The sequence below is a fragment of the Lygodium microphyllum genome, chromosome 7 (genome assembly GCF_053477565.2).
Source record: "Lygodium microphyllum isolate KBCC chromosome 7, Lygodium_microphyllum_v1.1.10, whole genome shotgun sequence".
NCBI classification, from domain to species: domain Eukaryota; kingdom Viridiplantae; phylum Streptophyta; class Polypodiopsida; order Schizaeales; family Lygodiaceae; genus Lygodium; species Lygodium microphyllum.
The window spans coordinates 107501600-107519071 of NC_141141.1; the positions used below are offsets into that span (position 1 = coordinate 107501600).

At 41.6% G+C, this 17472-nt stretch overlaps 1 protein-coding gene across 2 annotated transcripts in view; it reads left to right on the forward strand.

The window, feature by feature from the left end:
- Positions 1-407: 407 nt before the first annotated feature.
- The window catches only part of LOC148033805 (Man1-Src1p-carboxy-terminal domain protein), a 59282-nt gene continuing 42217 nt past the window's right edge, over positions 408-17472 (forward strand). For both annotated transcript variants that reach the window (XR_015691379.1, XM_087681805.1), the window contains exon 1: positions 408-632. Coding sequence is in view for 1 of the 2 variants with exons in the window: in XM_087681805.1 (XP_087537931.1) it covers positions 476-632 (157 nt within the window). In the remaining variant the exon portion in view is untranslated. The remainder of the gene's footprint in view (positions 633-17472) is intronic.

The following is a 17472-nucleotide window of genomic DNA, read 5'->3' on the forward strand; positions in this document are numbered from 1 at the left end:
GTCTTGTTCATCAAAGTCACAATGTGTGGCATAGAGCCTTTCGTTCTAAGATTGACTTTGAAAAATGCTGAGCTGTACGAGAGCTACTATCCATTGTTAGCGATGTGCAGATAGGAATCAAGTTCACTACCTATCGTAGGTGACATCCTAGCCTAATTTCGTCTGGGAAAGAGAGTGACCAAGAGTGTAGGTAAACGTGTAAAATGTCAATGGATGTGTGGCAACTCCTTCAATTTGAGGTTCTCCTAGACGAAGGCATAGCGTGTAGCAGCACTATGATCTTCCTCCCACAAAATTTAGAGTATTTAATCAAACTTTCTCCCACAAAATTTAGAGTATTTAATTAAACTTATAATTATAAATATAATTCACTTTACAAGACCTCGTCTCTCGAGGTCTTTCGCGAACCGTTAATGTCCAGTTCTATATAATATAAAGCTATTATTGTCGAAGGCCGACTATATCGTGTTGTGCCATGGATCCTCCTTCTGATTGGGAGTCCCTCAGGGAGCAGCTCTTCCAGTTAGCCGCAGTAGTGGCTGTTGCAGCCACAGTAGCTTTCCTCGGCATCACCATTATCGAGTGGCAAAAGCGACAGTCCTTACCTTTCTGTGACAGCTTCTCAGATGATGGTACGGATATTTTAAGGCTTGTGAATGCTTTAAGTCCGTTAAAGAGACTTAACCTTTGCGCCATGCCGAGGTTTTTCTGAAAGTGAAAGTAGACATATTCTGCTGCTGTTAAGGACTAGATGACAGGTTGGAAGGATGCCCCTTGATAATCACGGGGCTGTTAAAACCTAATGGTGTTCGGTACTCTTGAAGATCTCCTTGGAGATTCCCGTGTTGGACTAGTTGGAGGGTACTTCCCACTACCAAAAAGGTCTTACAGTCATAGTTCCGATGGTCTCCGGTTCCGCGGAGCTTACTAGCAGCAGCCTAGATTTGTTATTCCGGCAATCGTATCTACGAATGTCACATTACAGGCGATCTCTCATTCCTCCCCAAACGCCAACACTCAAGACCGACAAGAATATAGACCACCACGACCTACCAACCAATGCGTTGTTGCTATCAACAATCCCCACCAGCAAATCCCTTCACCATGACAAGAAACCCAATGTTTGAGTATCTAAAGAGCTGCTTGACAACTTGGAGTGCCCCACTAGAGATTCATGGTTATGAGCTAATCTTGGCTGAAAAGTAGATCTCACCAAAAATGCAGGGTGAGTTCTTGGGCCATTATCTAGTCTTTTTGGAAGAGTGCCAAGAGCTCAACCACCTAGAATCCAGCGAGCCTAGAGATAATTGTCATCAAATATTTCAAGTCATGTAGGGTACATGGGCCAATAGGATAGCGGCCCCAAGTAATGTTATTGTAGTACCCCCAAAAAAGTCTCACTTTTTTGTATGTTTCTCAGTTAACCATTGGAGAAAATGAAGCAAAAACAAAGTTGATTGGATGAAGACTACGTTTTCTAATCACCTTTTGGTCCTCGAGTGCAACACAAAATTTTTCCCCTTGATTCCTTTCACCTTTTTTCACAAGAAAAAATTTGTTGGCTCAAACATGTTGTGCGATGGATTTTTGCGTAGAAAATTGAAGCGCTAACTTGTGAAGAAGAAGATCGAAGAGGTCACATTTTCATGATATTCTTTTGGGCCCTTTACCCTATAGACAATGTTTGTGAGGTGTCTTCATGAGAAATGAAGAATGTACTCATTCCGAACATTGCAGATCTGGTGACTTGTTTAAGCATCTTTGCACAATGATATAGAATGAGAAGATTATCACAGAGCAAACAATAAAACGACTTGTTAAATATGTTTGAGCACTATGACGAATTGGATGGCACAAATTATCTGATGTGGGCATGCATGATGAAGCATGTTTTGGTTGCCAAACAAACTTAGGGTTATGTATTTGGCATAGAGATTAGGCTTACAGGATTTTTTGCATAGAAGCATGTTTTTGTTGGTAAACAGCTTTGGGGTTATGTATTTGGTTTAGAGGTTAGGGGTGTTGGCTTTGTTGCACAAAATGATGCAGATTCGCCTAGTAGTTCATCCATTGTTACAAGTGGATCTTGCACTCTAGTCCGTGTTGCACCTGCCATTGTTGATCAATTGAGATGGGATAGGAGAGATCACTAGATACATACTTTGATTGCACTGTTGTGTAGAAGATAGGTTATTTCACACTTTTGGTCATGTATAAGGGCCAAGGATGCTTGAAATAAACTTGCTTCGCTGTATCAGGAGTGCAATTAGGCTCATATAGCCTATTTGCGCAAACAGTTTGAGATGGAGCACATGACGGAGAGTGATCCGGTGGTGCTTATATTACATGTGTAAAAGATATAGCAGAGTGGCTTGCAAATATCGATGAGATTATTTCTGATGTTTCTCTTGGTTCTACAGTCTTGGCAGACCTACTTGAGTCTTATCAAAGTTTTGCTACTATACTTTGCTTGCTTGCAAAAGGGAATGCTGATGCATGCACATTTGATGTGCTGTCATTATTATTTCAAGAAGAGCAATACGGGTGAATTGCTCTAACATAATTATGGAAAATCAAGCATTTGCAGCTAGCCATAGGAACAAAGGGAAGTCTTGGCAACCATCAAACTCAAAGGGCAAAGGCAAATTGGTCTCTTCAATGAACTCTTCAAGCACCAAGGATGAGGGTGCTAAGAAAAAGAGATGTAATTATTGAAGGAAAAAGAGGCATGTTATTGGGAAATGCAAAAAGAGGATTGCTAGTGAAAAACGAAGCAAGGAGACATGACTGTTGTAAAAAATTCAGCAAGTGAGAAGAATGCAACAACACATTTAGTAAGTTTGGACATTGGTCAGTCTTATGCTTTTGTTGTGTGTTTTTTGTACGATCCTTCTTCTCATGCACATGGCTTATCAATGGCTGAAAACAACAATATAACTTGCTTTTAATTTTAGCTATTGTATGTGCTAGTGTTATGGTTAAATTCCATATGGATTGATGCAGTACCTATGATTGTAGTGATGAGGATGCCCTCATTGTCGTTTGCTTTGCTTGAGAAGTAAAAATATGGTGCTTGATTTTCCTCCATTGAAAACACCTTCTCATAATGTGTGTGAGTTGTGTACTCAGCAAAATGCATCGTGCTTTGTTTTTCAAAAGTGGGTCTATGCATGTTGATCATAAATTACAACCTATCCAAAGTGATGTTTGTGGACCCATGTGTATTAAATCCATCAAAGGGTACATGTATTTTAATACTTTCATTGTTCATATGATTCGTCATTGTTGGGCACATGCTTTGAGGCACAAATAAGAAGTGTCTACATGCTTTCAAACCTTCTTGGCCTTGGCTGAAAATGTCAATGGATGCAAGCTAATCACTCTCCGTACAAATCGAGGCAGAAGAATACATATCATGAGATTTTAATTCTTTTTTGGTTGAAAGAGGTATTAAATAGCAATGTACTACACCTTATACATTTCAACAAAATGGTGTGGCTGAAAGAAAGAATTAGACTTTGATGGAGATGACACGTTGTATACTTTCACACAATTAGCTACACCTAAAGTTTTGGCTTGGTGCTATTGTGTGTAGTAGTAGGCCTACTAAAGCATTGACTAAATGTGTGCCTTACGTGGCTTGGAATGACCGGAAGCCAGTGGTATCACATATTCCTGTCTTGGTTGTTTGGCATATGCTCTAGTACCACAACCATGAAGACATAAATTGCAACACAAGTAAATGGTACTTGCTTTTATCAACTCTCTACAAACAAGATTTTCGTTAGAGATGTAGTATTTGTTGAACATACTGATTAGCCCTTCATGGATTGCAAAAATCAACCCAATGAGGGGCCTATAGATATGTTTGGTAGTTTCTTAGCATTGTTTCAGCAAAGTACACTTGATTTTGGTCAATTTCAGAAACCTATTGAGGGTTTACAATAGCAAAATCAATAGCAAACACATGTTGAACAACCACCTTATTTTCAGCCCATTGATTAGGGTATTGTTGATGATGAATTGGCCGATGAGGGCGTTGCTATTTGAGAAGCTAAAACAATGAATGTAGAAGGGAACAAGAGAAAATGAACATGGAGGGAAGATAGAGAGAGAAAGAGACAATAGAATGCAAAAGTTTGCAGTAAATGAATGTTGAATAAAGGGAGCTGATTTATACAATGGGCTATCTAATATATCCGTTGGAGCTCTCTCACTACACACACTAGATTTGAATGATGTATGACCTTGGGCACTAGCCTATAAATGGGTCAAAGAAAAATGATAAAATAATGCAAGATTGCAATAAAACAATTCACTTACAATAAAATAAAGAAGTTGCTTGCCATGTGGCACATTGCTAGCACAACCTGGATTGCCCAAAAACTGCTACGATCAATTGACGACTGCATGAATCTATTTAACTAGATTCAGAAATGTGTAAATCTATCCTAGAGTGATTGTACTCTACTTGTGCCCGTCCACAATACAACGTAAGGCTCATGGATCTGGAGCATAGTAGCAGGGGAACACCGTTCCATCCCTGTGGGAATGTGGAAATAGGTTTCATATCCAAAAAATCCAAAGGAATGGGGAAACCCGACAGGGAAATGCCTGTGAAGGAGGAACGACTAGGGAAACATTGGGGAATGAAGCGGAACGTGGTATGTTGTCGTTCCCCAAAGGGAAACATTGGTAAAGCAAAGCAAGTTGTCGGGACTGTTGAAAGTCACGCTAACTATGTCTAGATTGTCGTGAGTGGTGTGCACATTGTTGAATTGTTGGGAGTAGGGTGCCATGTGCTGCATGCAATCATTTTAGGTAAGGTGCAACCTGTCTGTGTCTTGGACTAGGTCCAGCAATTGTCATCTCTCTCTCTCTCTCTCTCTCTCTCTCTCTCATTCCTCATTCCCCATACCCCCTCTTGTCCCTTCCAAAACAGAAAGTTGAAACTCTTCCCTCTCTCTCTCCCTCTCTTTGTTTGGCTTGTTTCAATTGTTTACATGTTGTAGCCTGTGATATATCATTCTCTCTCTCTTTCTAGACTCTCACACAGTATCTCTCTCTAAAACAACTCTTAGTCTTTGCCTAACTAATCATAGCTCTCTCTCTTTATATCTCTATTTCTCTCTAAAACAACTCTGTTTTTACAACACACACACACACGCACACAAGAAGCTTAAGAGCCTTAGATTTTACTATTTACAACTATCAGCCTTTTCTTTTACTAAGTACAACTCTGTGTGTGTGTGTGTCTCTCTCTCTCTCTCTCTCTCTCTCTCTCTCTCTCTCGCTCAAAGTCTCATGGAGGGTCGACTCATGCTTTTGGTTTTTGAATTTGTAGAAGTCATGGCTTCCTTGGGATCAAAGTATTCAAGCAAAAAGCGATCTGAGTTTAGTTGCTAGGACGAGGTTGAGAAAGTGGATCATTATGCATCAAAAGGAGATGCAAAGAAATGGAAATGCAAAAAGTGTGAGCAATTGAAAATAGGAGGATCCGATTGTGTAAAGCAACACTTATGCCATGTTGACATTGGAGCCCAAATTAATTTTTGCCCAAACGCGACACTTGAAATGCAAAGACAGCTTTTGGCAAAGTACCCACATTGACACCTCCCTTTGCCTACTCCTCCTATGAGAGCCACCGGTTGTTGGAGAGCTCTATCTTGAGCATCTTGTACACTCTTTCCTTCATTTATAGTATCCATTTATTCAATTTAGGGTTAACCATCTTTCTTCTTTGTTTGTGTTTATGTTTACGTTTTGCATTTTATGTTTTTTTGTTTTGCGTTCTATGTTTGTGTTTGAGTTCTCTGTGTTTTAGGTGTGGTCATAAATTTAGTGTTTTCTTTTGCAAACCCTAGCATATCTCCACAATGTGTGCCAAAGGGGTTTCATCAGCATCGGTGACAACTCTTCCATTCTAGTTTGAGAAGTGGGAACTAGTTTGCTTTTACCAAATTGTTAGGATTCTTTAGTCAACGTTCTTAATGTACTAGATTTGGGTTTTAACATTCTTTTTGTCTATGGCTTGACATAGCTAGATACTAGGGTAGTCTTCACCCAAGATGTTGTCACTGCTGAGGATTCTTCCATAGGTATTGTCTTTGAATAGGTACATAGGAGCGTGGGCTTTAAAAGCTCTTTGCCCTTGTGCAGTCTCCCTTGGGAAGCCCAAGTATTTGATGCTTATTGTTGATGTTTTCAGCAAGTATGCGTGGCCTTATTTCCTGACCTATAAAAGTGAGGCATATTTTAACTTCTGCTATTAGAAGACATTTGTTGAAAAGCAAACGACTTTCAAAGTTTGAGGTGTATAAGCCAACCATGGTGGCAAGTTTTGTTCCAAAGTCTTGGATTGCTTTTGGAGGGAGTACGACATTCGAATAGAGTATTTCCATCCGAATACATCATATGAGAATGGTGTAGTGATGTGTGCCAATTGGACCATGCTTGAGATGGCATGATTGATGCTAGAGCATTGTGGTCTCCCTTACTCCAAAGGGGATGAGGTAGTTTCTACAATGGTTCACATTTGCAAAGGGCCTTTGAAATCAACTTTAAGAGGGTAGACGCTTTATTTGGTAAGCAGCCTTTTGTCTCTCATGTTTGTAGCTTTGGATGTGATGCTTACGTCTATGTGGACAAGAAAAAAAGGGGCAAGCTTGATACCAAGTCCAAGAAATTTATATTTGTTGGGTATAGTACGACCATGAAGGATTACAGGCTCTATAACCCAGCCAAGAGAAAGATAGAGGTAAGTTGGGAAGTGATCTTTGACAAGGCTGTGGATTTAGATACTCCCATTGATGGTGATGCTACAAGTGGTTCTTTGTCATTGATAGACCCCTCTCCATTGTTAGCGTCATGAGGACATGTATTTTTGAAACCTCACTTGACATGTGGATTAATTTTTCATCACATGGTTAAGTAAATGTTGCACATGTGAGGTGTAATTGGGGTTAGAGTAAATATGCGAGCCCGGGACCCAAGGAAATCATGGGATGTCAAAGGCAAAAGTTGTTATAGGTTATGTCACTCAGGTACTTGGCGGTATTCGGTGCCAGTTTGGCCTTAAGTACCAGTTGGTGACACTAGAGAAGTGGCGTTTACCTAACGCCAATCTGATGGTAATTCCAGTCCACTGCTTTGCTTTTGATGCATCTAGCAGTGCAATCGAGGATGATTGCAAGGATTTTAAAGGGGAGGGCTGTCATAAGGACATGTATTTTTGAAACCTCACTTAACATGTGGATTACTTTTTAATCACATGGTTAAGTAAATGCTACACATGTGAGGGTATAATTGGGGTTAGAGTAAATTTACGAGCCTAGAACCTGAAGAAATCACGGGATGTCAAAGGAAAAAGTTGCTATAAGTTATGCCGCGCACAGATACTTGGTGGTATTTGGTGCTAGTTGTTGGCCTAGGTCATTCATTTGGCCATAAGTGTTAGCTGGTGACATTAGAGAAGTGGCGTTTAATGGTACCTAACGCCAATCTGATGGTCAAAGATGGTGTATAGACACTCGGGAATGGAAGTTACCTAGCCAATTTAATTATTAGCCATTCACATAGGTTACTACTTGTCAGAAGTGGTGCAGCAATGGAAGCGTAAACATAAGTTATAATAAACTGCTGAAACATAAGACAAAAGAGAAAGGGAAAGAAAGAACACAACGCAGATGAGAACTTAGAAGTATGCTCGGGAAATGGAATCCATATACTGACATGAGACAGTATAGAAGCAATGTCAGTCACCGGCTGTGGAGGTACTGGCACATGCTCCCTCTCTCCAAGAACTATTTGGTGATGAAGGAATGAATGAGGAGGGAGCCTGTCAATATATAGGGCAAATAAATGCCAAAAATATGATTGGTCGGTCAGTATTAAATGCTGGCCGATTGGCTGCAAATAATACCAAACCACAATAAATGATGGCAAATAAAGTGCCTAAATAATCTATGAGTCCAACATATTGTACCACAATGTACAAACTCAACCATGAACTGACTAATCTGCTAACACTACTTGCCAGAAATGCCCATGCAAGTCTGAAAAACGTCTTTAGAGGTTGGAGAGAGCCATTTTAGTGCATTCAGTTGCAAGAGAGAAGGAGGAGATGCTACTGGTCTGATTTGTAGTCATTGGAGGACCTTCTGAGGTAGCCAGGGGCAGGAGAAGATCAATCAACAGTAGGTGACAGCATCTACAGGTTGTTGAGACAGGGCAACAACAGCAAATGACTGATTTTCTTCAGTTCTTTGTCTTTACAAGCTGTTGAGACTGGGCAACAGTAGTAAATGATTGATTTTCTTCAGTTCTTCGCAAAGAAAGTCTGAATTTTCTCTCTCCTCAGTATTCTTTCTCATCTCCCAGCCTTTCCACAGCCTTGCTCCAAAGATTATAGCATTGAGATCACCAGAGGTTGAGAAATTTCAAATTTCTCTATTGTAAACCCTAATCTATATAGCAGAAATTAGGGTTTAGCAGCAACCTCGAGAAGCATGCCAGAAATGGAAAGCTCTAAGACTTGGATTCAATAGGGTTGAAGCTATTTTTAATCAAATTCAGGTGGAGGGACCGGCAAATCAATGAATTTGGGGCATTTTCCATCTCCATCAAAGCCGGTGAAGGCCAATTGATTGCCGAATCAAGGGGTAAATCAATTGAAGACTTGCTGGTCATTTTGGACAGTAAGGGGAGTTGGAATAAAGAAAGGGATTGGGAGAATCCCATTGTACATCAACTTCTTATTCAATTAAGTTAAATAAATACCGAAAGGGGCCAATTTTGGGGCCAATAGGGTGTCCATTGTCCGAGATTGTAAGTTAATTTGCATTTCTCAGTTTTGTAATAAATGTTACTATTGTAACTTAGTTGTAATCAGGGAATTAACACCAATCCATGGAAGGAAGGCTGGTTTTAGCTCCTTTCCCAACTTACCTTTTGACATCACTTCTTTGCTTATCATTGACCGCCCTTGGCCTTGGAGCGACACTTGTCGTTAAAATGGCCAACCTTTTGGCAATATCGACAATACCAATTCTTTTTAGGGACATTTTTCCAACTTGGTTTTTATATTGGAGGGGAGTTACTTTGCTCATCACTTTGTTTTGGTATTGGTCTTTCCTTCATGGTACTTCACCTTCTAGAAAGTCAACGCCGCCTTTGAATATCGGGGTTTCTTGTGAAATTGATAAAACAACCTAGCATAATGCAGTTGTTCACATTGAAACTCATAGAAGGTAGGCAATTGGGGTTGTGAGATGACTTGTTGGTAAAAATTGAAATATCTTTGTGGCAATTTATTCATGAATAGAGTGACTTGATCATCAATTGACTTGGGTAGGCTAGTGGTGGCGAATTCAACAAGTAGTCACCGATACTAAGCTAACTTAGTCAAATCATCCCTCTTAGTGATTTGAACTTTTTGATACATTGGGTACGATCGCGAGTTGTGTAATGGTCGATTAGATATGCCAATGCTTAGAGGCAAGGCCAAAGTGTTGGAGTTGAGAGTGAAATTCAAATGTAAGATCTTGCATCAACTTGACCATAGGAAAAAGTTGATTTACAATGGGATTCTCCCGATCCCCTTCGCAATCCAAACTCCCCTTGCTGTCCAAAGTGACTAGCAAGTCTTCAATCTGATCTGTCCCTTGATTCGGGCACTTAATTGGCCTTCACCCACTTCATAGATGATGAAAATGCCCCAAATTCAATGGTTGGCTAGTCCTCCACCTGAATTTAGCTGAAATTCCCCTTCAGCCTTGAAAAATCTAAGTCTTGGAGCTTCCAATTTTCGGCACGCTACCCGAGGTTGCTGCTAAATCCTAACTTCTGTTGTAAATTAGGGTTTACATCAAAGAAATCTGCAATTTCTTAGCCTCCAAGGGTCTAAATGCTGAGATATTCGGAGCAAGGCTGTGAAATGGTTGGAAGATGAGAGAGAAAGCTGTAGAGAGAGAAAATTCAGAGTTTCTTCATGAAGAATTGAAGCCTGTCTCAATAGCTTGTAGATGCAAAGAATTGAAGAAAATCAGTCATTTACTGCTGCTGCCCTACTCAATAGTCTGTAGATGCTGTCGCCTGCTGTTGATTGGTCTTCTGCTGTCCCTGGCTGCCTTAGAAGGTCCTCCAATGGCTGCAAATCAGACTAGTAGTATCTCCTCCCTCTCTCTTGCAGGATGAATACACTAAAAATGTCTCTCCCCAGCCTCTAAAGACGTTTTTCAGTCTTGCATGGGCATTTATAACAACTGGCAGCCTTTCCAAGTGGTTTTTCCAGCCTTATCCATAGTTAAATATTAATTTTCAGCCTTTAAATACTGAAAATTCATCTAATAATTATTTGGGTATCTTGAAAAATAATATGATTGGCCAATAATTAAATTGGCTAGGTAACTTCCATTCCCGAGTGTCTCCGCATCATCTTTGACGATCAAACTGGCATTAGGTACCATTAAGTGCCACTTCTCTAGTGTCACCAATTGACACTTATGGCCAAATGAATGACCTAGGCCAACAACTGGCACCAGATACCACCAAGTACTTGTGCGCCATAACTTATAGTAACTTTTGCCTTTGACATCCTGTGGTTTCCTCGGGTCTTGAGCTTGTAAATTTACTCTAACCCCAGTTGCACCTCACATGTGCAACATGTACTGAACCATGTGATTAAAAATTAATTCTCATGTTAAGTGAGGTTTCAAAAATACATGTCCTCGTGACAGCCCTCCCCTTGAAATCCTTGCAATCGTCCTCGATTGCACTGCCAAATGCATCAAAAGCAAAGTACTACACTGGAATTTCCATAGGGCATCATAGCCAACATGACATTGCGCATTGTTGTTCAACCATTCCGTATGCCCAACATATGCTGAAAATTACCAGCCAACATAGCATAACATAAGACTCACAAAGAATCTCAAAAACATTGCCAAATTATCATGTGACATGTCCATTTCTCATGAGCTCAACTTATCTGGCAAAACCAATCCATTAGCATAGCATAACCAAGCATAAACCATGGCTAAAACATCAATGGCATCATAACATATGCTGTTGTCCATGGAACTGTTAGCATCTGGGCTGGGCATTTTTATTAGGTATTTTAGGTTTTTTTCTGGTGTGGCATTTTATGCCATTGGGGCATTTTTATGCACCAGTCGGCCAGCATTAATGCTGTCCGACCAGCATTATTGCTCCCCACTTTTTTAGCCTATTTATACTCAGTGCTCCTCGTCAGTCATCATCATCATCATCATCATCTTCACCATCTGCAGACTCTGTGGAGAGAGGAGCCAGTGCCAGTGCCCACGTAGCCAGTGACTCACTGTTGTATGCGACTGTCTCGTGTTCAGATATATGGATTCCATTTCCCGTGCATACATCTGAGTTCTCATCTGTATCGTGTTCTTTTCTTTTCTCTTTTTGTCTTGTGTTTCAGCAGTTTATTTCAGCACATGTTTGTGCTTCCACCACTGCTCCACTTCTGACATGGTATCAGTTTGACGACTGCTGTCGCAGCCAGGCGACCTGTTTTGGGGCTGTTTTCAGCCTGCGTTTTTTGCAGTTTTGCCATCGCCTGCTGCCTACGCACCCTCTACTGCTTGCGTTTTTCATCTGCAGCTGTTGGCGACAGTTTTCTACCTGTTTTTCTCCAGTTTACAGTCTGCGTTTTGCTAATTCAGCGTCTCTCGTGGCTGGGTGACTGTTAATTCAGGCCGTTTTTGCTGTTTTTGGCAGTTTTTGACTGATTTTTTGACTTTCTGTAGCAGATTTTGTCTTCTATTGATCAGATTTTGGGTTATATTGCATGTGAACTCTCATTTTCTGCAGTCTGTGCTTGTGTTTTGGCTGTGTTTCCTCTCAGATTTTGGGTTATATTACATGTGAACTCTCATTTTCTGCAGTCTGTGCTTGTGTTTTGGCTGTGTTTCCTCTCTAAATTCCATCTCTTCTCTTCTTCTCTTCTTATCCTCTCCATATGGCTCCTTTGTGCACTTCCACTGATGATAAGTTACATGGACCTGATTATCTCACATGGAGTGCTGTCATGAAAGCTTGGTTTGTGCAGAAGCAGTTATGGTACATCGTTTGTGGAGCTCTTCCTCGACCTCTCCGTCCTTTTCCTCTTCCTAAAGACTTTGATGAGGACAACCATAAGGAAGCGGTGCTCACATGGGACTCGGACGATGCCCGTGCTTACTCGGCGTTGCTTCGGTGTATTTCTAAAGCGGTCTTACCGACGGTTACCTCCTGTAGGACATCTCCTGAAGTATGGCAGAAGTTGCAGCATATGTACGAGGCACCTTCCACCATGCGGGCAGTCACACTTTATGGCCAGCTCCAGCAGATGAAGTTTGAGCCGAAAGATACTATTCAGTCTTTTCTTCTTCGTGTTACGCAGGTACAGGACCAGCTTCGACACATGCAATCTGCTCTTCCCGAGGCGCATCTTGTCGGGATGGTCCTCTACAAGCTCCCCCCGGAGTTTGATGGAGTGGCCAATGCTTTGCGGGTGCAGACATCATTGACTCCTGTCAGTTTTACACATATGACCTCGATGCTTCTTGAGCATGAGACATCCTTGAGATTACAGGGGCAGCTTCCGGCACATTATGGAGGTGAGGCTTATGTAGCTTCAGAGAGGGGTGACGGGAAGAAGAAGTCGAAGGCCCAGTGTTACCACTGTGGCAAGAAGGGACATTTGTGGAAGGACTGCAAGAAGTTAGCGGCTTCCAGGAAGAAGGAGCAGATGAAGAAGTGGGATGTTGACTCTACTGATGAGTCCTCTCCTTCATCAGACTCCGACTCCGATCCTCCGACCAAGGTGAAGTCCAAGGCGCGGAAGGGATCCTTTTCTTCGGATCGCGGGAAGGGCTTGGTGGCCCCTTCCTCGACTGCTTTCTAGTGGTGGTGATGAGATCATCCCTCACGACTCTCTTGTGCCAGAGAGGGAGTGTGAGCGGGTGTTCAGATGGGACAGCCGCGCCTCATCTATACTTTTATACAGGTGCACAGGTTCCAGAGAGAGACGTCCCTGACGCATCAACTTGAGTCTGGCGGAATCAAATCCTGGAGCTGGGATTGACATCCAGGTTCATGATGAGCTGGTTATCTGACAGAGAGCGGGAGGCTTTCGTCTGGAGCTCACATGAGGGGACACTTTGGCAGTCTGGCCAAAGGCGGGGAATCCATGGTCACCTATGTTCAGAGGCATTTTTGACAGGATGGTCTTGTATGCTACTGCGAGACATTGGTGATGGACACAGAGACATGCTATGATCTTCTCTATTTTCAGGTGTTTGGTACGATTGACATCGACATCACGTTTTCTCCGAGGCACCTTGGTGGTAGCTTGATTACCCACTGCTTGGGTATCCATGGTTCTACTTGGTGGTTCTATGTTGTATAGTTTTTGATCTCTTTTCTTTGTACTATTGTATTGTATCAGATCACCCATGATCTGAGAGAGGGTGTTAGCAGAGTATTTGTCAGCTCATGTGTGGGTCTGAGCCTGATCTGGGCTGGGCATTTTTATTAGGTATTTTAGGTTTTTTTCTGGTGTGGCATTTTATGCCATTGGGGCATTTTTATGCACCAGTCGGCTAGCATTAATGCTGTCCGACCAGCATTATTGCTCCCCACTTTTTTAGCCTATTTATACTCAGTGCTCCTCCTCAGTCATCATCATCATCATCATCATCTTCACCATGTGCAGACTCTGTGGAGAGAGGAGCCAGTGCCAGTGCCAGTGCCCACGCAGCCAGTGACTCACTGTTGTATGCGATTGTCTCGTGTTCAGATATATGGATTCCATTTCCCGTGCATACATCTGAGTTCTCATCTGTATCGTGCTCTTTTCTTTTCTCTTTTTGTCTTGTGTTTCAGCAGTTTATTTCAGCACATGTTTATGCTTCCACCGCTGCTCCACTTCTGACAGGAACTAGATGTAAACCATTGAAAACTGAGCATAATTTGATCATAGACTGATCACTTACTGATATGAGAATTGATCACAAACTGTTGCAAATGTGACCCCAAACTGATCACAAACTCATTGCAAAAACTAACTAGCAATCAATGCAAAAATTGATGCAAAATTGATCCAAGACGTGATCATAAACGGTTCTCAAGCTGACAAAAAACTAAGCTGAAATTAATCAGAATTTGTCTCAAAGTTGAGGCAAAATTCATACTAAATTGATCATAAGCTGATGCAAAAGTATAGTTTGAGTGCCCAAGTGAAACTCATGCTCATCTGCATGTATCTCACAGTGACTAGTACACTAAGTAGTGACCTCATGGCAAACATACTGTCAGCGTAGTACCTTGGATGCATGCTGAATACATCCAAGATCTACTACATATGAGAGTTGTCCATAACTGGAGGAGTAGAGGTGCTAGCTCCCTCACAAGCATTAGGTAATACTTTGGATCTTTGCTCTGCTGAACCTGATTGAGCTTGAACTAAAGTCGGCTCTAACTGGAAAGCATCAAGGTAAAGCTGCAAAAACAAAGGATGGTTTGCCAAGTCATTCTTCTCCATCCATTTGGCATCCATTGGTGAATAATTCTGAAACTTCACCAAGTATCTTCTGGAACCCTTATCCTTGATCTTCCTCTCTTTGTGTGCCAAAATCTACTCTGGTACTTGTATTTCATCGAGCTCTTCAACCTCTGGCTGAGTTTCAGCAGAGACATCCTCTGGCACATTTCCATGAAAAGGTCTAAGCAAGCTCATAGGAAAGGCATTGTGTATCCGCCAATGTGGAGGCAATTTCAGCTTATAGCATGCATCACTGATCCTCTCCAACACTTACAATTGTTGAAAAACACGGATCTAGAGCATGGCAACTATGGAGGTTGGAACTCAAAGTACAAACTCATGAAGACATAGACTAGACAAGACCAATTGTCACACAAGTGAATTAGGTTCCAAGACTGAGACTTGGACTCATAAAGACATTCTTGTGTGTAAGGACAATGATACTGACACTTGATTGAAAGGACAATAGCATTGCTTGAAAAGTGAACCAAGTACATGTCTTTATAGCTTTCCAACTTCTCTACTCTCCTCACTGTGCTTATGGGATACAGCACCTCATCCTGCAGCATACATCATTTGTCTATTTCTCAACACCCCCCCTCAAATGATAAATCTCTATCCTTGTTGGCTTTTGCCCCCCCTGTATACAAAGATGGACCAGGAGACTAGCTCTATGGCAGCCTAGTTAAGTTAAGGCTTGAAATTGTACATTTTTGGTAGGGTTTTTCCAAAGTCAAATTCAGAAAGATCCACTATGGGAAAAACATATGAAAGATACAATAAAAATTCTTCAAAACAATATGTCAGAGTTGTTGATGGTAGCGGAAGCATCTTCTTCTTCTTCTTCTTCATTCATGAACTGGTTCTTGTGATGATCACTTTGTACTTGTTGGGCTCTTTTCTTGTGGAAACATTCACTGGCTACATGGCCAGTCTTACCAAAATAATGACATGTCATCCGACTTTTGTTGTCGGTGTTGAATCCTCGACCTCTTCCTTTGGGTCCAGTAGCTCCTCTAGTGTATAAGAGGTTTTCCCTTGAGCTCGTCTCTTTTACATCTTTGCTTTTAAATTTGCTTTCTTCATGAAGCAGCGAGTGCTCAATATCTTTGAGTGAGAGACTTGAAACATTACTTAGAGTGGACACAAGGTTCTCATACGGATCCTTGTTTACACTTGCAAGCAGTACGGCTATTGCTTCATCTTCATCAATATTCTTTTTAAGAGTTGCAAGCTGGGTTTTTAAACTCTTAAACTTATTAATGTGTATGGACATGAAAGCACTATCCTTTATATCCAGCTTATAAAACTGCATGAGCAATTTTACCTTTGAATTCTTTGCTTGAGTACCAAAGATCTTGTCAAGCTCTTCCCAAGCCTTTGTAGCATCTCTGATGCTAGAGATATGATGTAGGACATCATTAGATAGTCCCCAGGCAATGATGCCTAGAGCTTTGTTGTTCATCTTCTTCCATTCTTTTGTTCTTGGTGGAGCTACTGCAAGTATCCCGATTTCTGCATCTTTCTTCTTGTCATCTGTATCTTCTTCCTCATCTTCAAATAGGTCCCACAAATCCTTCTGCATGAGGTGGTACATGGTTTTCTCCTTCCAAGCATGGAAGCCTTCTCCATTGAACTTTGCTATTTGCTCAAGCTCTGCCATGTTGAGCAGCTCCAATTAACTGAGAAGAGACTAGCAAGGAGGATTTGTGAAGTGTCACAAGGAGGTCAGTGTCAACTGACACTAGTTGAGTATCAATAGATACTATTCTTGAGCTTAGTATTGAATGTCGGTGCTTGATCTTCTTCTTGCTTGTTGATTTGAAGTGTTGATCTTGCTGGGAACTGAGTTTAGACTCAGATAAGAGTGGCAGTGTGTCCCCTAAGTTGAAGGGAATGAGAAATTGAAGAAAAAGTGAGCTTGGAACTTGATGGCTATGGCTTCTTGGATTAGGTTTTTGACCCAGGCTTGGTTTTTTTCAGATATCTAGAGCTAGAGTTGATCATTTTGAAAACTTTTTTTATGGAAATGTAGCTTACTCCATGCTCTACAACAACCCCATGAAAATCGTTAGGATCGGGTACAGCCGTATGCGTGCAGATCAACGAATCGTCAGCAGGCGCAGTTATGGCAGCGACCTCGAATTTCAGCAATGCCAGGATTGTGAGTGCCCAATGTCAAGCTTAGATGTGGTAGGAAGAAGCTCCTTGAGTAGAAGAACAATCCCCTAGAAGAAAGCACACTGAAATATTGCCTGGTTTGAGAGATATGAGAGCTCAAAGTGAGGTATGTCTTGCAGGCCACAAACTGGGGTTATGGCAGCAACTGACAATAGTGACAATGCTGAGGTCTAGATAGCCAAATGCCATGGATTGATGTGATATAGTGAAGCTTTGTGAGGTGGGGAACACCTCTCCAGAAGGAAGCTCAGAGAGATTTGGTATGTGGCGTGAGATACAGGAGCTTCAAGATGACAGGGTGCTGCTGGCTATGGTTGACATGGAAGCTCAAGTGAAGGTAGAGTTGAGAGCTGAAGTCATGGACTAGAATTGAGCTGACTAGAGTTGAAGAGGGATTGAGAGAGAGCAGAGGAGAGCTAAACCATGCTCAACTGAGCTTTGATACCATGTTGAAAAACACGGATCTAGAGCATGGCAACTATGGAGGTTGGAACTCAAAGTACAAACTCATGAAGACATAGACTAGACAAGACCAATTGTCACACAAGTGAATTAGGTTCCAAGACTGAGACTTGGACTCATAAAGACATTCTTGTGTGTAAAGACAATGACGCTGACACTTGATTGAAAGGACGATAGCATTGCTTGAAAAGTGAACCAAGTACACGTCTTTATAGCTTTCCAACTTCTCCACTCTCCTCACTGCGCTTATGGGATACAGCACCTCATCCTGT